General features: G+C 43.0%; 1 protein-coding gene across 1 annotated transcript in view; it reads right to left on the bottom strand.

Moving 5' to 3' along the window:
* cdh2 (cadherin 2, type 1, N-cadherin (neuronal)) overlaps window positions 1-25,097 on the bottom strand; it is a 78,028-nt gene that overhangs the window by 28,266 nt on the left and 24,665 nt on the right. The window contains exons 3-5 of the mRNA XM_039002843.1: window positions 4,534-4,775; window positions 2,723-2,884; window positions 1,985-2,140 (exon numbers count right to left, since the gene is read on the bottom strand). Coding sequence (XP_038858771.1) covers window positions 1,985-2,140; window positions 2,723-2,884; window positions 4,534-4,775 — 560 coding nt within the window. The remainder of the gene's footprint in view (window positions 1-1,984; window positions 2,141-2,722; window positions 2,885-4,533; window positions 4,776-25,097) is intronic.

Genomic DNA, 25,097 nt, shown 5'->3' with positions numbered 1-25,097 from the left:
AAGATCTGGGTTAGGACACGGTTAGGGAATGACATGACATGGGCTCACAGCTAGATGGTCAGATACAGGATCAGGGTTAGGACACAGTTAGGGAATGGTTAGAGCCAGTTTCCACTGTTCTGTGAAGGGGTAGTACACAGAATTGTACGAGATTTTCAGTTTCTTGGCAAAATCTCGCATGGAATAGCATTCATTTCTCAGAACAAGAATAGACTGACGAGTTTCAGAAGAAAGTACTTTGTTTCTGGCCATTTTGAGCCTGTAATCGAACTCACAAATGCTGATGCTCCAGATACTCAACTAGTCTAAAGAAGGCCGGTTTTATTGCTTCTTTAAACAGAACAACAGTTTTCAGCTGTGCTAACATAATTGCAAAAGGGTTTTCTAATGATCAATTAGCCTTTTAAAATGATACACTTGGATTAGCTAACACAATGTGCCATTGGAACACAGGAGTGATGGTTGCTGATAATGGGCCTCTGTACGCCTTTGTAGATATTCCATAGAAAATCAGCCGTTTCAGCTACAATAGTCATTTACAACATTAACAATGTCTACACTGTATTTCTGATCTATTTTATTTTATTTGAATGGACAAAAAATTAGCTTTTCTTTAAAAAACAAGGACATTTCTAAGTGACCCCAAACTTTTGAACGGTAGTGTATATGAATTAACAAAGCTAACCGACTGAATTTCAATATCTACTCCCCTGGAAATTAGGATATCTGAGTCTTTCCCTTTAAATTATCATAGAAACGACCCCTCTCAAGCTTGATTGTTCGGGGTTAGAGGAATAGAAAGCCACGGATCTGGAGATGAAAATGACGAGGTATCAAGTTGATTTTGATTGGTCTGAAGCACAGAAACGCCTCCTAATGTTACCACCTCCCAACACCAAAATATGGAAGAGATGCAACCAAGAGCTGCGTTGTCTTAACTAGCAACGGTCACAAACTAACATTCCTATTTAATTAACACTTATGTACAAGAATGTTAAGGTTCTAATATTGTAGAGAACAATCTAATAATTCATTGTATGTGATTCATAATGACATAGGCTAAAGAAAACTAGGTTGAGACATACATTCAGCAGCTCCCCATATTTTGCTACATTCTAGAGCAGTGAGTGAACACCCTACATATTGCTTACACTTCAGAGGGCAAAATTTTGAGGGCAGAGAGAGGGGAAGGGTGTGAGGTATTGGGATTGGAATGGGGCCATTTACTGAGGTTAGTGTACACTTGGCCTCTCAAGGGTGGATCTAAAGACCCTTATGTGGATCTAAAGACCCTTATGTGTTTCTCTCCTAGGGCCTCTCTAACAAGAGAGCAGTACAGGGAAAAAGCAGAGTACCCTCCCCCAGTACCTGTCTCCAAAACAGCCATGTTAGAGAAGCCTACCGCTAGGCAGGGAGGAGTAGCTGCCATAACATACTGCTGTTACAGTACCCTCACCCTGTACTCTGTCTCATAGCTGCTATACTGTGTGTGCTGCTCCCTATACCCAGTCTCCAGTAATGCCACGGCAACAGCTCATGAATATATTCATCACAGAGCTTCAGTGACTCTGACAACTACATCACACTGTATGAATATTCATGAGGGAGCCCCACCCTTCATGCAAATGTCCTGCCTGCAGATATAGCCAGAGTTGCTTAAGTGTGTCTCAGTGTGTCTCAGTGTGTGTGTGTGTGTGTGTGTGTGTGTGTGTGTGTGTGTGTGTGTGTGTGTGTGTGTGTGTGTGTGTGTGTGTGTGTGTCTATTTGTGTACTGCAGATCAAAGGTAACATTCTCAGACTGATGTTTCCAGTCCAACTACCTCAGGGTGACGTTTTACATATGTTTTACATACACCAGCAAAGAATGTGGTCAGAGGTATCCTCTATGTGGGATTCCCTCCTGATTCAGTGAATCTTCCAACGAGGATTTCTGGAAAACCTGGGAAAGTTAGCAGAATTTTGCAACCCCCTACTACACACTTACATGGAAGTTGGAGATGTGTTCGCGGTCGAGGGGTTTGGTCACAGAGAGCTGACCAGAGATAGGGTTGATGATGAAGATCCCGGTCGGAGGCTGATCAGCACCGGGTCCAGTCACACTGTACCGGAGGAGACGGTTCTTATCACGGTCCGACCGGATCTAGACCACAGGGGGAAAGAGAGAGAGAGGGAGAGCAAAAGAGAGGGAGGGAGAGATATTCCCACTTTAGATACAGTTACACAACCACACTTTTATTTAAAACATATTTAGCTCCACTCAACACCATACATAGGCTATACAGTACAGACAGAAAGCATGTGTACATCACCATAATGACCAGAACCGCCTGTCTCTCCACAGATTCTAATATAAATATCATACCAGAAGATTGTGTTAGGAGGAAATAGTGAGCGCTACACACATACGCTGTACATACCGTACATATACACAAAACACTTACACACACACACACGCACGCACACACACACACACACACACACACACACACACACACACACACACACACACACACACACACACACACACACACACACACACACACACACACACACACACACACACACACACACACACACACACACACACACACACACACAATAAAGCCCTCTGAGCTAGTGGCCAAATGACAGACTTTGCATGACAGTGTGTTTGTCTTCTCTTGATTAGCCCCCCTGGGAAATGTGTGTGAAATGTGTCCTCTGAACCATGTGTGTGTCGTACCCTGACTAGTTCCTCTGGGAACTGTCCTCGTGAGTTCTCAGGGACGTTGATGGGGGGGATGACCCAGTCCCTCTTTACCCGCCTCAGAGATCCATGACGACCACCCCTGACGACCACGCTACGCCATGGAAACATGATCACAGCTGCATCACTGGAGTTCACCTGCAGAGACAAAACATGTTACACACCAATATACAGACACAGACAAAAATATAGACAGACAGATATATTTCTTGGACAAACCCACCCACATCGAGAAGTTATTCCAGAGAAACACCAGGAAGAAAAGAAACACACAAAAACAAAATCTCTCTCTCACACACACACACACACACACACACACACACACACACACACACACACACACACACACACACACACACACACACACACACACACTGTTTATGTCCCAGAGGTCTCTAGGGGGTGTGGCCTGTTGACTCACTCCAGAGAGCTGGATTAAGGCTTTCATTACTGAGGACCTGATCAATCACCATCCTGGGCTGTGTGTGTTTACCTCAAATGTATTTGCAGCCTAGGAATGCAGTTTAGTTTCCACCACACTAATCTGAATCTGAATACAACCCTTTAGCTATAGAATTAGGAATTAAAATACTTAGTTAATTACCCACGTAATTTAATAGGATGTCTATTAGACATCACATCCCCTTTCTCTACCCCTCCATCTCTTTTGCTCCATCTCTATCCCTCCATCTCTACCCCTCCATCTCTACCCCTCCATCTCTATCTCTCCATCTCTACCCCTCCATCTATATCCCTTCTCTATTCTTCTATTTCTCTATACATCTATCCCCATCCTTCTCTCTCTCCTGCTTCCTTCCCCCAAATCTCACTCCATCCTTTTTCTCTCCCTCTCGCCAAACCATCCCTCCCTTTTCTCAGAGTTTTCTGCTCCATCCATCTGTTAAGAGAGCTAGCTGACTAATAGTTAGCTAACACTCCACTGGTTAAATTTCATCGCTTTTATTCACAGTTTCATATTGGTGGTGTTTTAAACAGCTTTTTATTTTCTCACATTGTTTTCACTGCTCCCACAGAAGGCTGGGAGACTGTAATGGACACAGTAAGTATATTGCACTGCACTATTTCTGGGAACATTTTTACTGGGAGATGTGAACGGGTCGCTGTAGTGGCTCTTTAATGTCTCCCCTTATAGAGACAACCTCCTTTTTTCTCTAATTTACACACAGCAGGCAGCAGCACCTGATGCTATGGGTGTGTCCCAAACTACACTTTATTCCCTATATAGTGCACTACTTTTGACCAGGGCACCCATAGCGGTAGTGCACTATATAGCGAATAGGGTGCCATTTGGGATGCATTCTATACTGTAGCGAGCGCTGCCTTGTTTATGTGGTTATCAGCACTTCACTGGCCATCAAAGGTTAACAGAGTGGGCTGTGAATTTTTATTTAGTACATTTAACATGAATGATTCCTTATAAATAAGTAAGAGTGGTCATGAAACTTGGTTAATCGACTGGTGATGGATAATGTATTCTTATGATGAACTGCTCCTCTGACTTCCATCTCCACATCATAATTATTAATGTATTTTCTCCATACTTACACTCTTATAAAAAAGGGTTCCAAAAGGGTTCTTTGACTGTCCCTACAGGAGAACCCTTTTTGGTTCCAGGTAGAACCCTTTCGGGTTCCATGTAGAACCCTCAGTGGAAATGCTTCTACATGGAACCCAAAATAGTTCTACCAGGAATGAGAAGGGTCACCTTGAATAGATAAAAGCTTCTGATAAATGACCATATTGTGATATTCTTATTTTATCCATACCTGTTTGTTGTGTTCTGTTGTCTCTCCCTGTCCATCTGTCCGGAGGTGGAGGTGAACGCGTGTGTTCCACTCCTCCTTGGTTTTCTGATCCCTCGCTCGCACCACCAGGAAGGCTCTCCTCCTGTCCGCCAGACGGAGGGCGTGCCGGGCGTACACCATGCCATCTTCACCCAGCCTGAAGTCCACCGCGTCGCCCACCTCCAACAGAACCCTGTCGCCCAGGCCACAATCTGCAAACCTCACTGAAGGGAGAGAGAGAGGGGAGAGCATGATATGAAAACATAGGAAGACAACTTAGAACAGGTCAATATATATATATATATATATATATATATATATATATATTTCACTCATTCAACCTCACTTGGGTCACTCCAAAGTCAAAGGCCTACACTTCCTAGGTCCTCTTCATGTTTTATTGTAATCTCTATGTGACAATCCTTCACCTTATAACCTTAGAAATATTATAACATCAGCCGTCAACCATGTCTGTCTACTAAACAGAGTGAATCACTTCTCATGTAGTGTTTAGTAGTGTTTGGCTCACTCAGTTACGGCACTATCTTTTATGTTATTTGAACAGACCGTGCACTCAGGCAGAAAGAGTCTGTCAGCAGGAAAATGTCAGCTCGAATAGCCAAACATTACTACATTACACCCAACTCAGTGGGCAGGCAATGCAACTCCTCTAGCTGCACAGAGAGAGTGAGAAGTAAGGAGAGAGAGGCAGAAAGAGAGAAAGAGAGAGAGAGGCACCGAGAGAGAGAGAGAGAGAGACAGAAAAAGAGAGACAGAGAGAGACCATAACCTACAGAGAGATTAACCTAGAGAAGATTCCCCTAAGGAAGCTGGCCCTGGGGCTCTGTTCGCAAACACAAAAAGACCCCACAGAGCTCCAGGAAAGCAAAAAACAGAGCAAACTAGAATGCTATTTGGACCTAAACAGAGAGTACACAGTGGCAGAATACCTGACCACTGTGACTGACCCAAAGTTATGGAAAGTTAAGGAAAGAGAGGCCGCTGTAGGCAGACCTGGCTCTCAAGAGAAGACAGGCTACGTGCACACTGCCCACAAAATGAGGTGGAAACTGAGCTGCACTTCCTAACCTCCTGCCAAATGTATGACCATATTAGAGATACATATTTCCCTCAGATTACACAGACCCACTAAGAATTTGAAAAACTCCCATATCTATTGGGTGAAATACCACATCACAGCAGCAATATTTGTGACCTGTTGGCACAAGAAAAGGGTAACCAGTGAAGAACAAACACCTTTGTAAATACAACCCATACTGATGTTTATTTACTTTCCCTTTTGTATTTTAACTATTTGCACATCATTACAACACTGTATATAGACATAATATGACATTTGAAATGTCTTTATTCTTTTGGAACTTGTGAGTGTAATGTTTTGTCACACCCTGATCTGTTTCACCTGTCTTTGTGATTGTCTCCACCCCCTCCAGGTGTCACCCATCTTCCCCATTATCCCCAGTGTATTTATACCTGTGTTCTCTGTTCGCCTGTTCCCAGTTTGTTTTACTCATCAAGCCTACCAGCGGATTCCCCCTTGCTCCTGTCTGTTTCTAGTTCCTGTTTACTAGTTTTCCCAGTTTTGACCATTCTGCCAGCCCTGACCCTCAGCCTGTCTGCTGTTCTGTACCTTTTGGACTCTGATTTGGATTACTGACCTCTGCCTGCCCTTGACCTGTCGTATTGCCTACCCCCTGTTCTAGTAATAAACTTTTGTTACTTCGACACTGTCTGCATCTGGGTCTTCCCTAAAAAGTTATATGTTTACTGTTCATTTTTTATTGTTTATTTCACTTTTGTTTATTATCTATTTCACTTGCTTTGGCAATGTAAACATGTGTTTCCCATGCCAATAAAGCCTCTTAAATTGAAATTCAATTGAGAGAGACAAAGAGAGAGAGAGAGGCCGAGGTAAAAAGCCAATGTGAGATAGTGAGTGAAGAGGTAGAGGTAGCGGTAGAAGGATAAGAGCAGCCCACATTTGTGTCTGTGTGTGTGCATGTATCTGTGTGTGTGCGTGTGTGTGCGTGTGTCTTTGTGAGAGATGCGGAGGAGGGAGAGTGTAAAGAATGCTACAACTCTTGTATCTTTAAGTCCATGTTTGTCCCGCTGTCTGACCTAAAAATGACACATCCTACACACACACACACACACACACACACACACACACACACACACACACACACACACACACACACACACACACACACACACACACACACACACACACACACACACACACACACACACACACACACACACTTCAGAGAGTATCTCTCTGCAGAGGGACAGGTGTCACTGGCAGGGCTGTGTAAATGTTCATTACAGTTGTTAACAATCACTTTGGCACTAATTTCAGAACCTTGTGGTCATTTTTCAAAACTCTAGACACAAAACTCAAAACGGTCATTACTTGTAACACAGGCTGTCCAATGTTCAAAACATTGCATTGTGCACTCATATCGTTAAAGAAACCTTGCACTTGCTGAATCATTGGTTCAAATAACTAATTTATCATGAAATACCATAGCACCCTTCATTTTGATCACCCACACACAAGATACCGATAGTTTCACTGTGTAGTTGTTCGTACAATCATTAAATATTGTAGTACAAAATATGTGATACATGTTTCATTATGCTACTACACGTAAATACATCACTGTAAAAGGACTAGTAGAGAGAATACTACAGACACAGTGGAATCATTGAATAAAATATGAAATTTATTGATGAAATACAATCAAATCACAACATAGGTTTCTTTGAATCAAAGCAAAAATAATTAGCTACAGAAAAAGAAAAAACAGTTAAAGGTCAACTGCAGTGTTCCTCACCTGGCTTACTGTAAAAAGCAAAACAAAGGATTGATTACTGTACTTCTATATTTCCCTCAACCCTGTCTTGTGGATTTGGCCACAGGTTCTCATCCACATCACAATGGATGTTTTCATTAGCCAAACATCTTGGGAAGAATATTCGGGCATGGCGAATCCAGGCCTGACACTGGTCTGCCGTGATGTCATTGCATGCGTCATCCATGGCCTGGAGAAGGGCGGCTTGTTCGTGAGGGCGCCTATCATATACCTGCCACCTCCATGTGGAGAAAAATTCCTCAATCGGGTTTTAGGAAAGGAGAGTATGGGGGTAAGCACAGGGTGGTAAATTGTGGATGGGCCTGAAACCATGCTTGCACCATTTGAGCATGGTGGAACCTGACATTATCCCACACAATGACATAGGTCATGCTATCAGCTCTACAAACCTGATTTAGCTCATCAAGGACGGTTACATTCGAACAGCGAATTATGTGGCTGGCTGCAACTCAATATATAGAGTATATTGAGTAGAGAGCTTTAGATGTTGTTCGACCAAACATTAGAACGGGCAAGATGTGTAATCTAAGCAACTTTGACCGTAGTATGATTGTTGATGCCACACATGGTGATTCCAGCATCTCAGAAACAGCTGCCCTCCTGGGATTTTTACGCACTACAGTCTCTAGAGTTTACAGAGAATGGTGCGATAAACAAAACACATTCAGGCTGTTGTGGAGGCAAAAGGTGGTCCTACCCAGTACTAGATAGGTGTACTTAATAAAGTGGCCGGTGAGTGTACAGTAATGTCAAATCTGAAAACATGGTCTGGAAAAGTGGTACATGGGACCATAGAAACAGTGTCTGATAAAGAATGATGATGAAATATTACATCCATAGATAATGTAGTCCAATTGGTTCATGTTCCACGGTAATTGGTGTCAATGGATGTCGTTATCCTGAAACTTTCATGATCTAAACATGGAATATTGTTAGTCAGTTTCCGTAAATCTATGCATTAAGAGTAACGCAACAGTTACTTATCATTTTGAGCAGTTGTATCAATTGATAGTTAGATCATTGTAATGAAATGAATAGACAGTCATCTCAGATGTAATGTGTGAATTTTATTTTGAAATGGTAATACTTCAAATCAAATCAAATTGTATTTGTCACATATACATGGTTAGCAGATGTTAATGCGAGTGTATCGAAATGCTTGTGCTTCTAGTTCCGACAATGCAGTAATAACCAACGAGTAATCTAACCTAACAATTCCACAACTACTACCTTATACACATATACATCTCCAATCCAAAGTCAAATCTAGAATTGGCTTCCTATTCCGCAACAAAGCATCCTTTACTCATGCTGCCAAACATACCCTTGTAAAACTGACCATCCTACCAATCCTCGACTTCGGTGATGTCATTTACAAAATAGCCTCCAAAACCCTACTCAATAAATTGGATGCAGTCTATCACAGTGCCATCCGTTTTGTCACCAAAGCCCCATATACTACCCACCACTGCGACCTGTACACTCTCGTTGGCTGGCCCTCGCTTCATACTCGTCGCCAAACCCACTGGTTCCAGGTCATCTACAAGACCCTGCTAGGTAAAGTCCCCCCTTATCTCAGCTCGCTGGTCACCATAGCAGCACCTACCTGTAGCACGCGCTCCAGCAGGTATATCTCTCTAGTCACCCCCAAAACCAATTCTTCCTTTGGACGCCTCTCCTTCCAGTTCTCTGCTGCCAATGACTGGAACGAACTACAAAAATCTCTGAAACTGGAAACACCTATCTCCCTCACTAGCTTTAAGCACCAGCTGTCAGAGCAGCTCATAGATTACTGCACCTGTACATAACCCATCTACAATTTAGCCCAAACAACTACCTCTTTACCTACTGTATTTATTTATTAATTTATTTTGCTCCTTTGCACCCCATTATTTCTGTCTCTACTTTGCACTTTCTTCCAATGCAAACCAACCATTCCAGTGTTTTTTTAGTTTTTATTTTACTTGCTGTGTTGTACTCACTTCGCCTCCATGGCCTTTTTATATTTTTATTTATTTATACATATATCTGTTTGCCTTCACCTCCCTTATCTCACCTCACTTGCTCACATTGTATATAGACTTATTTTTTTTCACTGTATTATTGACTATATGTTTGTTTTTACTCCATGTGTAACTATGTGTTGTTGTATGTGTCGAACTGCTTTGCTTTATCTTGGCCAGGTCGCAATTGTAAATGAGAACGTGTTCTCAATTTGCCTACCTGGTTAAATAAAGGTTAAATAAAAATAAATAAATAAAATAAAAAAGTGTAAAGGGATAAAGAATATGTACATAAAGATATATGAATGAGTGATGGTACAGAACGGCATAGGCAAGATGCAGTAGATGGTATCGAGTTCAGTATATACATATGAGATGAGTAATGTAGGGTATGTAAACATAAAAGTGCATAGTTTAAAGTGGCTAGTGATACATGTATTACATAAAGATGGCAAGATGCAGTAGATGATATAGAGTACAGTATGATGACTTTGATGTTAAGTTGTGTCATTTTGAACAGGTGATTTTAGTTCAATGAACAAATGATCTTAGCTTTATGTGTATTGTATCCAAGCAATTAGAAAAAGTGTTAGAGTTTTGACACATTTGCATTTTGATCATTGGTTGTGAATTTTGTGTCTAGAGTTTTGAAAATGCATCAAGGTTCCCGAAATGAGTGCCAAAGTGATTGTAAAAAACTGTAATCATACAGAGAGATGTGCTGAAAGCTACATGGTGCAAAAGCAAAGTGCTCACTGCCATCTTATCCTCTTCTCTTCTCCAATATTCAGAATCTACTGTGGAGGAACTAGGGCAGTGTGTGTGTGTGTGTGTGTGTGTGTGTGTGTGTGTGTGTGTGTGTGTGTGTGTGTGTGTGTGTGTGTGTGTGTGTGTGTGTGTGTGTGTGTGTGTGTGTGTGTGTGTGTTGTGTTGTGTAGAGTACAGTACATATACCAGTTATAAACAACATGGTTATAACAGCAGTCAGTACTCCACACAGCTAGTGACAAAATCAATGTGCGACAGTGATCACATCAATACAGAAGCAGAGAGCAAGGCCAAATGATAAACATTACACAAGTCACGGCTCAGTCGATATAGACTCCAGGAAATACACACTCTCTCTCATGTAGGAAGGGACAGCAAACATAGAGGGGAGCTAAATGGAGGTGTAGAATAGATGGAAGGACTGCTGTTTAATTCAAAAAGGCTCAGTAGAACTCCAATACACATCACTTTTGTGCCCTTTCTCCTTTGTGTCTGTTTCTCTTCCCCAGTCTGTTCTTCCTCTCCTCCCCCTCCCTCTATCCCTCCGGTCTCTCTCACTCCCCCCTTCCCCTCCCTCGTTTCCTCCCTCCTCGTTTCCTCCCTCCACCAGTGTGAAATCAGTGAGTGTCTGCCTCTGTTGTTTCTCCTTTATTTACTGCCGTTCTGGCTGGGAGTGACACAGACACACACACACACACACACACACACACACACACACACACACACACACACACACACACACACACACACACACACACACACACACACACACACAACAAAAGACACCCAGACACAGAGAGGGAATCAGTTATCCAGCCTAGTGGATTACATTATCATTAGATCAGAAGTAGAGGACCTGAGGCAGAGACAGAAGTTAAACGCTAAGCTAGTGAAACAGCACACTAACAAATGCTTAGGCATAGAAACAGCAGTGTGCTAAGCACTACAGCTACAGAAACAGCAGACTAGTAAGGAGTTTGACATAGAAGAAGCAGTGCACTAAGCACTCCAGCAACGACAACAAGATGGCAGCTCTGCTTCTTGCTCCTAAGGAACTATTTTGTTTTTTGTGTGTTATTTCTTACATTATTAGTCCAAAACATGTTTTTTGTGTTATTACATACAGCTGGAAAGAACTTTTGGATATCAGAGCGACGGTAACTCACCAGCATTACGACCAAGAATACGACTTTCCTGAATCGGATCCTTTGTTTGTACCGCCCAGGGCAATTGAACTTATCGCCCAAGGCAATTGAACTTATCCCAGAGGCTGCTCCAAGACGCCGCCAGCGGAGAAGAGGTATTCAGAGTGGACTTCTAGTCCAACTCAGGATGCGTGCAAACCCTCCACCACTTCCGAGTATATTACTCGCTAATATTCAGTCTCTGGACAATAAAATAGACGAGCTCAGGGCGAGGTTCTCCTTCAAGAGAGACATCAGGGACTGTAACATACTCTGTTTCACGGAATCATGGCTCTCTCGGGATATACTGTCCCCATCCAGACAGCCAGCTGGGTTCTCAGTACATCGCGCAGACAGGAATAAAGAACTCTCCAGGAAGAAGAAAGGCGTTGGTGTATGTTTCATGATTAACCACTCATGGTGTGATTGCGATAACATACAGAAACTCAAGTCCTTTTATTCACCCAACCGATAAAACCTCACAATCAAATGCTGACCGTATTACCTCCCAAGATAATTATCTTCAGTTACAGTCACATCCGTGTATATTCATTCCCCCTCAAGCCAATACCAAGACGGACCTCAAGGAACTACACTGGACTTTATGTAAACTGAAAACCACATATCCTGGAGGCAGCATTTATTGTAGCTGGGGATTTTAACAAAGCAAATCTGAGGAAAACGCTACCGAAATTCAATCAAACACATTTACAGTAGTACTCGCTCTGGAAAAACATTCAACCACTGCTTCTCCCCCTTTCGAGATGCTTACAAGGCCCTCCCCCGGCTTCCCTTTGGCAAATCAGATCACAACTCAATTTGCTCCTCCCTTCCTATAGGCAGAAACTCAAACAGGAAGAACCCATGCTATGATCTATTCAATGCTGGCCGAGCTAATCGGAATCCATGCTTCAAGATTGTTTTAATCACGCGGACTGGGATATGTTCCGGGTAGAATCTGAGAACAACATTGACGTATACACGGACACGGTGACTGACTTCATCAGGAAGTGTATAGGGGATGTTGTTCCCACTGTGACAATTAATACCTACCCAAACCAGAAAACGTAGATAGATGGCAGCATTCCCGCAAAACTGAAAGAGCAAACCACCACATTTAACCATGGCAAGGTGACTGGCAATATGGTTCAATACAGTGTATTTATTCCCCCCGTAAGGCAATCAAACAGGCAAAACGTCAGTACAGAGACAAAGTGGAGTCGCAATTTAACGGCTCAGACATGATACGTATGTGGCAGGGTCTACAGACAATCACGGATTACAAAGGGAAAACCAGCCACGTCACAGACACCGACGTCTTGCTCCCGGACAAGCTAAACACCTTCGCCCGCTTGGAGGATAACACAGTGCCACCGACGTGCCCCGCTCCCAAGGACTATGGGCTCTCATTCTCCGTGGCCGACGTAAGTAAGGTATTTAAGCGTGTTAACCCTTGCAAGGCTGCTGGCCCAGACGGCATCCTTAGCCGCGTCCTCAGTGCAGACCAGCTGGCTGGAGTGTTTACCGACGTATTCAATCTCTCCCTATCCCAGTCTGCTGTCCTCACTTGCTTCAAGATGTCCACCATTGTTCCTGTACCCAAGAAAGCTAAGGTAACTGGACTAAATGACTATCGCCTTGTAGCACTCACTTATGTCATCTTGAAGTGCTTTGAGAGGCTAGTTAAGGATCATATCACCTCTACTAAAACTGACACCCTAGACCCACTCCTGTACTCCCTGTTCACCCACGAATGCGTGGCCACGCACGCCTCCAACTTAATCATCAAGTTTGCAGACGACACAACAGTAGTAGGCCTGATTACCAACAATGATGAGACAGCCTACAGGGAGGAGGTGAGGGCCCTGGCAGACTGATGCCAGGAAAAAATGAAGGAGCTGATCGTGGACATCAGGAAACAGCAGAGGGAGCACGTCCCTATCCACATTGACAAGACCACAGTGGAGAAGGTGGAAAGCTTCAAGTTCCTTCGCTTACACTATCTGAAATGGTCTACCCACAGAGACAGTGTGGTGAAGAAGGAGCAACAGCTGAATAAATTAGGCTTGACCCCTAAGACCCTCAGAAACTTTTACAGATATACAATTGAGAGCATCCTATCGGGCTGTATCACTGCCTGATACGGCAACTGCACCGCCCGCAACCGCAGGGCTCTGCAGAGGGTGGTGCGGTCTGCCCAACGTATCACAGGTGGCACACTGCCTGCCCTCCAGGACACCTACAGCAAAAAGATAATCTAGGACATCAACCACCTGAGCCATGGCCTGTTCACCCCGCTATCATCCAGAAGGCGAGGTCAGTACAGGTGCATCAAAGCTGGGACCAAGAGACTGAAAAACAGCTTCTATCTCAAGGCCATCAGATGGTTAAATAGCCATCACTAGCCAGGTACCACCCGGTTACTCAACCCTGCACATTAGAGGCTGCTGCCCTACATACATAGACATGGAATCACTGGCCACTTTAATTAGGCAACACTAGTCACTTCAATAATGTTTATATACTGCTTTACTCATCTCATATGTATATACTGCTTTCTATTCTACTGTATTTTAGTCAATGCCACTCCAACATTGCTCGTCCTAATATTTATATATTTCTTAATTCCATTCTTTTACTTTTAAATTTGTGTGTATTATTGTGAATTGTTAGATACTACTGCACTGTTGGAGCTAGGAACACAAGAATTTCGCTACACCCACCATAACATCTGCTAAATATGTGTTTGTGACCAATACAATTTGATTTGATTTGACAGAGCTGAGAATTAGGCAGGTTAGTGTTTTTTTGTCACAAATCTTGTTTTGTAGGCAGCTCTGCACTAGCTGGCACAGCCACAAAGTCGTAAAATCTGATTTTACACCTAACCCTAACATAACCCTAACCACACTTAATCCTAATGCCCAACCCTAACCTTAAATTAAGACCAAAAAGCACATTTGTTTTTCATGAATTTTTACAATATAGACAGTTTTGACTTTGCAGCTGGCCCATTGCTCAGTTTTGCCTCAATGGCAAGATTCATGACAATAAACGTCAACCTGCGAGAATAAACTACATGGTAATAGCTTATCAGTGCTAAATAGAATAGGGCTGTGGAAATGCAATGCAGTGCAAAGTGCTACTGCTAGGCTACAGCTAACTGTGTGCTTAGCATGTAGAGACACACATATTTCCCACATTACAAACATACTAAGGGCAGTACAGGACCATAGACATCTAGAGCAGATAAAGCTGTGTTTCAATCTCCTCTGATTTGTTTTGTTTGTTGCAAAAAATACTGCCATGGAACACATAGCTCAGGTATCTGTGATAGCTACAGGTCAGGGACAGGGTAACCAGGTCTTAAACCAGGTTTGTTCAACGGATGAGTCATTATAGCAGCCCAGCCAGCAGTCATAGTGTTTAGCTGCTCAGTGTTAAACGGCCTTAAGAGCTGCCTTTGATGTGCAGTACAGCAGCTCTGCTCAGAATAGAGCACACAGAGACATTCACATTCACACACATGCAGTCACACACACGCACACAGACAAAAATTCACCATAGCAGACAAGCAACCACACTTGTAGGCTACAATTCAAAGTTTACATAGACATACAGCAAACTTATTTTTCAATCACACACACACGCACGCACGCACGCACGCACGCACGCACGCACACACACACACACACACACACACACACACACACACACACACACACACACACACACACACACACACACACACACACGCATGCGCGCGCACGCACACACACACACACACACACAAACGGCGATAAAACATACACAGACACATGCCTTTTGGGCCCATAACAGCATGTGATGCCACTCCAGTTTACACCAATTAAAAAGCCTGGAATGGTTTTATTTAACACACATTAACAGATATTTCACGTGTCAGAGAGTGAGCATCTGCCAAGCATGTACCAGGCACTGTACTGTGCTGCACCTGGTGCACACACACACATACACACATGCACGCGCACACACACACACACACGTCACACGCAAAGTTATTTATACTACTTAGCATGTGTGTGGGAGGGAGAAAGAGATAGAGAGAGGAAGAAAGAGAAAGAAAGAGAGAGGAAGAGAGCGAGATAAAGAGAGAGAAGAGTGAGAAAAAGAGCAAGAGAGAGAGAGATAGAGGACACAATCTGAAACAAAAAACTCACTTGCACACATCAGCCCTCCCTCCTGCAGGCGGAGTCAGGAGGTTGGAGATAGAGGGATGAAGGGAGGTGAAGACAAAGAGAACTCACTCAGCCCCTCCCTCCTGCAGGCGGAGTCAGGAGGTTGGAGATAGAGGGATGAAGGGAGGTGAAGACAAAGAGAACTCACTCAGCCCCTCCCTCCTGCAGGTGGAGTCAGGAGGTTGGAGATAGAGGGATGAAGGGAGGTGAAGACAAAGAGAACTCACTCAGCCCCTCCCTCCTGCAGGCGGAGTCAGGAGGTTGGAGATAGAGGGATGAAGGGAGGTGAAGACAAAGAGAACTCACTCAGCCCCTCCCTCCTGCAGGCAGAGTCAGGAGGTTGGAGATAGAGGGATGAAGGGAGGTGAAGACAAAGAGAACTCACTCAGCCCCTCCCTCCTGCAGGCGGAGTCAGGAGGTTGGAGATAGAGGGATGAAGGGAGGTGAAGACAAAGAGAACTCACTCAGCCCCTCCCTCCTGCAGGCGGAGTCAGGAGGTTGGAGATAGAGGGATGAAGGGAGGTGAAGACAAAGAGAACTCACTCAGCCCCTCCCTCCTGCAGGTGGAGTCAGGAGGTTGGAGATAGAGGGATGAAGGGAGGTGAAGACAAAGAGAACTCACTCAGCCCCTCCCTCCTGCAGGCGGAGTCAGGAGGTTGGAGATAGAGGGATGAAGGGAGGTGAAGACAAAGAGAACTCACTCAGCCCCTCCCTCCTGCAGGCGGAGTCAGGAGGTTGGAGATAGAGGGATGAAGGGAGGTGAAGACAAAGAGAACTCACTCAGCCCCTCCCTCCTGCAGGCGGAGTCAGGAGGTTGGAGATAGAGGGATGAAGGGAGGTGAAGACAAAGAGAACTCACTCAGCCCCTCCCTCCTGGGCCGGAGTGGGTAGAGCAGCAGTGTATGTGGAGTGTGTTCCAGGCAGGCTTGACCAAACAAAAATGTTTATATTGGGGGGAAAAACATGCAAGCACATATACACACACACGGACAGAGCCCTGCTTTGCGGGCAGCAGCAGGTGGGGTCTTAGTGAGGATTAGGCTGAAGCTCAGGGCTGATTGTTTTTCTTTGTTTTATCCAGCCAACAGACAGAGCCATTAGAGCCAGTCAGAAACCAGAGCTGCACGTCTTCTCCATTAATTTGGCAGCAACTGACTATGGATCACCTCATTCGTCCCTGTCTTACTGTCTTATCTCTGGCTTCACTAATGAGGCACAGCAGAGCCAGAATGGCTGCTGCAGAATGTGTGAATGTGCGTGGTGATGAAAACTGCCATTTCACACGGTTCTCCGTAGAGCCATATGGCACAATGGTTTCGTATAATAGTCAAAAAAGTTGCATTTATTGCAGATGAGGATTCTGCCAAGTGAGTTTCTTTGGGTGCGTGTTGATCAGGATTAATCTGATACATTTAGTGCTGGGCAGCAATAAAAGCTTGCACATAACCTGTACTGGACAAAATGGTGTGTGTTTGTCAGAGGTTAATAATGACACTGAGTGTCGACGAAAGGAAATTAGGTCAGAAATAGGGAAGTGGGACTGGAAATAGATTTGTGTGTGTGTGTAGGTGCGTGTGCATGTGTGTGTTGAATGTGCATGACTGAGCTTGTGTGTGTGTGTGAGACAGAATGAATTACATTCTCTAAAGCATAATGAAGTTTGTAGGCAGTCTGCACGACAACTGTTTCCACAGTGAATCTACAGATGACCCTGCTTCTCAATTTGACCCTGCTTCTCAAAGCAGGAAAATAATCCTGCAGCAACAGGGAATGTGAATTATTATATGGATTGTAATTAATAGATATTTTTATAGGGGTTGATACATTTCATGTTAGGGAAAATCAAGTCTGACATTTTTAATAGGACATTACAAACTTTAGAAGCCTTTTTAAACCTTGAAACCTTTTAAACCTTTTTAAACCTTTTAAACCTTGAATACACAAACATTTTCTGCGATAACAGAGTGATCAAATTAAGATTACACAACATGGTTGCCTACAAATATGCTATCTGTTCAAAAACAGCCTGTGCACTGTCCTTATCCACAAACACAGATTTAATTTTACATCTTAATAATCTGTCCCCAAACAGAGATTAAAAGACAACAACAAAAGAGATCCAAAAACAGGATGAATTACTCTGTTATATCTTAGAGAACAATTTCCTGTTTCCTATCAAGCACTTCACATAGATACACAGATATTTCAGTGTGTGTGTGTGTGTGTGTGTGTGTGTGTGTGTGTGTGTGTGTGTGTGTGTGTGTGTGTGTGTGTGTGTGTGTGTGTGTGTGTGTACACATGTGTGTGACTTTGTGTTTCAGCCAGGTATTGATCATTGTAATCACTTATAGATCCTGTATATAAATGATTGATGGGTTCGTATAACAGCTGTTGTGTGTGTGTGTGTGTGTGTGTGTGTGTGTGTGTGTGTGTGTGTGTGTGCATGTGCGCCTGTTTATGTACATGTGTGTGTGCATGTGAATGTGTGTGTACATGCGTGTGTGTGTGTGACAGCTGGGGGTCAGTGGATGACAGACGAGAGAGTATGAGCTCAGTGTCTCTAAGAACAAAGAGGACAGTCAACTTCCCCTCCCTCCCTCCCTCCCTCCCTCCCTCCCTCCCTCCCTCCCTCCCTCCCTCCCTCCATCCAGATGACCCTGCTTCTCAATTTGACCCTGCCCAAGTCACTATTCCCTGCCTCATAAACTCCACATTAACAAACATGTCCAATTCAACTCTCACATACTACACTCTAAATGCTCCAACAACTTCCACTCAGAAAACTAGCTACAGTAGCAAAGCCATCACCAACTTAGTTCATGTGTTTGTTGTTAAAACGACTTCATTCAGTCATCGCTGTCCCCTGCCACTGCCTGTGCCAAGAACACATAGACGGCATTCCAAATGGCACCCTCTTCACTATTTAGTGCATTGATTTTAGCCAGGGACTGAGAGGAGCTGGATGCTTAGTGCTGCTTTGAAATGCGATGCCTTTCTCTGGTCCAGGGGGTGGGGCTGGGCATTTAGGGGGACGGGCGTGGCTCCATCATTCACTACCAGCTCCCACCATTCACTACCAATGCCACAATGAATGCCACTGGTTGCCATAGACAGCAGTATAAACTTTAAGGGGAGTCTAATAGTTTTGTATTTCAACACCACCCACTAACCAAGTTCCCTTCCTTGTCCTTTTGTGCTTGAATTTCATTTTTTGTAGTTCTCTGCTGTTTAACTTTTTTACTCATATCATGCTTTGCCAATGTCTTTGTTGGGTGGTTCCTCTCCTTTGGAGATTGTTTATTTCTGTGCTGACACCACAGCACCATGGAAACCATGTCAAATCAATTGGCCACGCCTTGAAATGCCAATATGGTGACGATAAACATGCCGTTAGGGAGTAGTGACCCATCACATAACACACATGCATGTGCACAAAGACTGTAACCACACACACAAACGCATGCACACACACACAATGAGCGCCTCGACCTGAGCTACTGTTGAATTGTTTTCTATAATTATTTTTAAACTCTGCATCATTGGGAAGGGCTTGTAAGCAAGCATTCCATGGTAAAGTCTACACCTGCCGCATGTGACAAATAACCTGTAGTATCCACCCAGCAGCATTACCATGTGAAAAAGCTGAAGAGGAGTCCTGATAAATACATACACCCACAGCTACACACAGCAGATACATCACAGTCAATAGAATAGAATAGCAGAGGAGAGGATCCACTCAACAGCTATCCTCTTCCAGTCCCTCTATGCACTAGTAATGGTAGGGCCATTATCACTGTTCAAGGCCTAGCCATTTAAACATATATACTGCATTATCACTGTTCAAGGCCTAGCCATTTAAACATATACACTGCATTATCACTGTTCAAGGCCTAGCCATTTAAACATATATACTGCATTATCACTGTTCAAGGCCTAGCCATTTAAACATATATACTGCATTATCACTGCCTGGCCATTTACATATTCTGTATCATAACATCCATCCAACATCCATTTGTGTGTGTGTGTGTGTGTGTGTGTGTGTGTGTGTGTGTGTGTGTGTGTGTGTGTGTGTGTGTGTGTGTGTGTGTGTGTGTGTGTGTGTGTGTGTGTGCGAGTGAGTGAGTGCGAGTGAGTGAGTGAGTGAGTATGAGTGTTTTGACACAGGCTAACATATCATCAATGTGGGACATTGTCTGTATCCCAAATGGCGCCATATGGGACTCATCCATACATTAAGTCAGTATGGATTATAGTGGGTTTATGGAAGAGCAGCCAGACAATAATGAAGCACTAGACATGTGGATCATCAGGCATGTTGTTGTGACTAAGGCAGTTTTAACCTTTTCATGTGTGAGTTCAAAATATCTCGAATGGTCGCCCCCAGCATGAGTTTTTTAATGCGCATGATGTCAAAATGCACTCACTGGGCCTCCTGAGTGGTGCAGCAGTCTAAGGCACTGCATCACAGTGCTTGAGGCGTCACTACAGACCCGAGTTCGGTCCCAGGCTGTGTCACAACCGGCCGTGACCGGGAGTCCCATAGGGTGGTGCACAACACCCACCCGTAGCACGCGCTCCAGCAGGTATAGTTCACTGGTCATCCCCAAAGCCAACACCTCCTTTGGACGCCTTTCCTTCCAGTTCTCTGCTGCCAATGACTGGAACGAATTGCAAAAATCACTGAAGCTGGAGACATATCTCTCTCTCTAACTTTAAGCATCAGCTGTCAGAGCAGCTTACCGATCATTGTACCTGTACAAATAGCACATCCAACTACCTCATCCCCATATTGTTATTTATCTTTTTCCTCTTTTGCACCCCAGTATCTCTACTTGCACATCATCATCTGCACATCTATCATTTCAGTGTTAATGCTGAATTGTAATTATTTTTCCTCTATGGCCTATTTATTGGCTTACCTCCCTAATCTTCTACATTTGCACACACTGTACATAGATTTTTCTATTGTGTTATTGACTGTACGTTTGTTTATGTGTAACTCTGTGTTGTTGTTTTTGTCGCACTGCTTTGCTTTATCTTGGCCAGGTCGCAGTTGTAAATGAGAACTTGTTCTCAACTGGCCTACCTGGTTCAATAAAGGAAATTTAAAATAAAAAAAAATATTGGCCCAGCGTTGTCCGGGTTAGGGGAGGGTTTGGCCGGGGGAGCTTTACTTGGCTGATCGCGCTCTAATGACTTCTTGTGGCGGGCTGGGCACCTGCAGGCTGACTTCGGTCGTGAGTTGAACGTTGTTTCCTCCGACACATTGGTGCGGCTGGTTTCCGGGTTAAGCGGGAGGGTGTTAACTTCTCTAGGATAGGGGGTAGCATTTGCACTTTTGAATAAATAGCGTGCCCAATTTCAACTTCCTTCTACTCATCCCCAGAATATAAGATATGCATATTATTAGTAGATTTGGATAGAAAACACTCTGAAGTTTCTAAAACTGTTTGAATCATGTCTGTGAGTATCACAGAAATTATGTAGCAGGCAAAACCCCGAGGACTAACCATTCAGATTCTTTTTTTTTTTTGAGGTCACCGTCCGTTCAATTAATTTTCATTGGGATACTAGATTTCTAATCAACCTGTTCGCAGTTCCTACCGCTTCTACTGGATGTCACCAGTCTTTGGAAATAGGTTGAGGTTATTCCTTTGTGCAATGAAGAAGTACGGCCATCTGGAATCAGTGTAACGTTATGTGTACTGTTTGAGAGTTGCGCAAGACTAGAAAAGTATCGTTAGTTTGTTGTCATCCTTTATTGAAAACAGATAGACCCGTCTTCAATTTGATCAATTATTAACGTTTACAAATACCTTAAGTTGTATTACAAAAGTAGTTTGAAATGTTTTGGCAAAGTTTAGAGGTAATTTTTGAGATATTTTGTAGTGACGTTGCGCAAATTGGAAGCTGTTTTTTTCTGGATCAAACGCGCCAAATAAACTGACATTTTGGACATATATGGGCGGAATTAATCAAACAAAAGGACCATTTGTGATGTTTATGGGACATATTGGAGTGCCAACAAAAGAAATTCGTCAAAGGTAAGGCATGATTTATATATTATTTCTGCGTTTTGTGTTGCGCCTGCAGGGTTGAAATATGCTACACTCTCTTTGTTTACTGTTGTGCTATCATCAGATAATAGCATCTTATGCTTTTGCCGAAAAGCCTTTTTGAAATCTGACATGTTGGCTGGATTCACAACGAGTGGAGCTTTAATTTGGTATATTATATGTGTGAGTTAATGAAAGTTTGATTTTATATAATTTTTGGGGAATTTGGCGCTTTACATTTTCCCTGGCTATTGGCCAAGTGGGACGCAAGCGCCCCACATATCCCAGAGAGGTTAAGAAGCGCGGCTTGGCGAGTCATGTTTCAGAGGACGCATTACTCGACCTTCGACTCTCACGACCCCGTTGGGGAGTTGCAGCGATGAGACAAGATCGCAATTGGATATCACAAAATTGGGGCGAAAAAGGGGGCAAAATACAAAAATAAAAAAGAATGCACTCACTGTTCCAAAATGTGATTGTTACGCAACAGGCTGTTACAACCTGTCCATTTCAAATCATTTTCCAGTAAATTGTGTTTTCTAACAATAGTTTGAATTGAGTTGTGTCACACTAATTCACATTTCACTGTTGACGACAATTTACATTTGAGCCATTACTGAGCCGGACAAACTTCTCTCTTCGACGAGAGCCCAGTGTTTCCCCAGATGAAGTATGCAGACATTTGCACATTCTCCAGTCAGTACAGAACTTCGGAACTTGCATGAACTTTTCCCCCCATGGCACATTTTCCGGCAGGCCCGTGCATTGCCTTCATTGTTGTTTTCCTTACATGTTTGTTGACATCATACAATGCATTCCGGTTGTCACGTAAATGTCTGTCAGACCAAAGATGTTATAACAAAATGAGGTGAAGGGATGGTTAACTCCTCTTTCATGTAAACTTCCGGATGGAAGTGAATGATGGTAGACAACACACCCCCTTCAACATGCATACTGCAAACAGACACAACTCATCTTATAAACTCGTATCTTTAGTTGACGTGAAAAAACAAACATGGCGGCGCGCACAAACTACCCATCGTCAGATTACTTAGAAAGTATTTTACTCAACTATTTTGATCAGTGGTGAGCTCACCCGTGATGTGATGAATTGTAAGTAGTAATTGCTATTAGCTAAATCATATTATGGTTTCTGCTCTCACTGCTCTCATTGAGGACAAAGTTGTAAAGACTGTGTTTGTGCAAAATGTTTCTGTAAAAATACAGTGTGGCCAGTTCAAGCGCTGACTGCTGCGTCAATCGAAACTGAATGCTCTAAATAAGCATTCTAATCACACCGGTTTGAGTGTACGCTGCTGGGACCACTGTAGAATGATCACACCTGTGTGTTCATACGTGTCAAAGGGTTAACTAAACACATCAAGGATGTTTTTCTACATGGATCACTACTGTACTTAACTAAGATTAACTATGTTTTGACATGCAAGGGTATAGAGGGAGGCAGAGCACGCGTACACAACCAGATACATCCACCATATTACATAAACAACAACGGTATTTTTGCATAATGCTGCAAAACAGGAGCACATGAGACATGAGGAGCTGATAGACAGGCTAGACTATACACAAAGGATATCTGTCATACCGTCATTGTAAATAAACATTTGTTAACCTGTTGAGGACAGAGGGCGCTGTTTTCACTTTGGGGGAAAATCGTGCCCAATTTAAACGGCCTCGTACTCAATTCTTGCTCGTACAATATGCATATTATTATTACTATTGGATAGAAAACACTCTCTACTTTCTAAAACCGTTTGAATTATATCTGTGAGTAAAACAGAACTCCTTTTGCAGCAAACTTCCTGACAGGAAGTGGAAAATCTGAAATCGATGCACTGTTCTAGGGCCTGCCTATTAATGTCCTTGATATTTATTAGAATACATGCACTTCATACGTCTTCCACTAGATGTCGACAAGCAGTGAGAGAAGAAATGGAGTGTGTAACTTGATCTGGGGTCGAATAATAGCTCTCGGCATGACGTGTCACCAGTTTCCTGTTTTCTGGAGAGCGCGTGAAGGGACCTGGTATTGCCTTCTGTAAAGCTGTCGTTATGGACGACTAATATCTCCGGCTTTGATTTTATTTGATACATGTGACAATATCATCGTAAAGTATGTTTTTTCAATATAGTTTTATTATATTATTGAAATTTATTCGGGACGTTAGGCGTGTTGCGTTGTGTGCCTTTGTTCAGGAAGGAGAGCTTAGCGCCACTTTGCTAGCTTTCCGTGCTAATTGACTGGAGAAGAGGACATTCTAAATCCAAACAACGATTGTTCTCGACGAAGGACCCCTTGTACAACATTCTGATGAAAGATCATCAAAAGTAGGACCCATTTTATGATGCTATTTCATATATCTGTCGAACATGTGAAATAGTCGTTTGCGCCCAGAGTTTGGGCACTCTCTCGCTATACCTAAGCTGGATGTCGTAATGAAGTTATTTTTAGAATTCTAACACGGCGATTGCATTAAGAACTAGTGTATCTATCATTTCCTATACAACATGTATTTTCTAGTAACGTTTATGAATAGTTATTTGGTCAGAATAGTTGGAGTGTCATAAAAATATCCGCACATTCTGGGAAAAAGATGCTACGTTAGCACAATGTATAACCACTGATTTCAGCTCTAAATATGCACATTTTCGAACAAAACATAAGTGTATGTATAACTTCTTATGGCTGCAGCCCGACACCGGTACACTTATGACAACATCCAGCTCAAGTGCAGGGCGCGAAATTCAAAAGATATTTTTTTTTAAATATTTAACTTTCACACATTAACAAGTCCAAGACACCAGATTTTTTATTTTAATTTTTTTTTATTTCACCTTTATTTAACCAGGTAGGCAAATTGAGAACACGTTCTCATTTACAATTGCGACCTGGCCAAGATAAGCAAAGCAGTTCGACACATACAACAACACATAGTTACACATGGAGTAAAACAAACATACAGTCAATAATACAGTGAAAAATAAGTCTATATACAATGTGAGCAAGTGAGGTGAGATAAGGGAGGTGAAGGCAAATAAAATATATATATAAATAAAAATATAAAAAAAGGCCATGGTGGCGAAGTAAATACAATATAGCAAGTAAAAAAACACTGGAATGGTTGGTTTGCAGTGGAAGAAGGTGCAAAGTAGAGATAGAAATAAAGGGGTGCAAAGGAGCAAAATAAATAAATACAGTAGGTAAAGAGGTAGTTGTTTGGGCTAAATTATAGATGGGCTATGTACAGGTGCAGTAATCTATGAGCTGCTCTGACAGCTGGTGCTTAAAGCTAGTGAGGGAGATAAGTGTTTCCAGTTTCAGAGATTTTTGTAGTTCGTTCCAGTCATTGGCAGCAGAGAACTGGAAGGAGAGGCGGCCAAAGGAAGAATTGGTTTT

Source organism: Salvelinus namaycush, chromosome 10 (genome assembly GCF_016432855.1).
Source record: "Salvelinus namaycush isolate Seneca chromosome 10, SaNama_1.0, whole genome shotgun sequence".
NCBI lineage: Eukaryota > Metazoa > Chordata > Actinopteri > Salmoniformes > Salmonidae > Salvelinus > Salvelinus namaycush.
The sequence above is the reverse complement of the archived record's forward strand: the minus strand, read 5'-3'. Positions and strand labels throughout refer to the sequence as shown.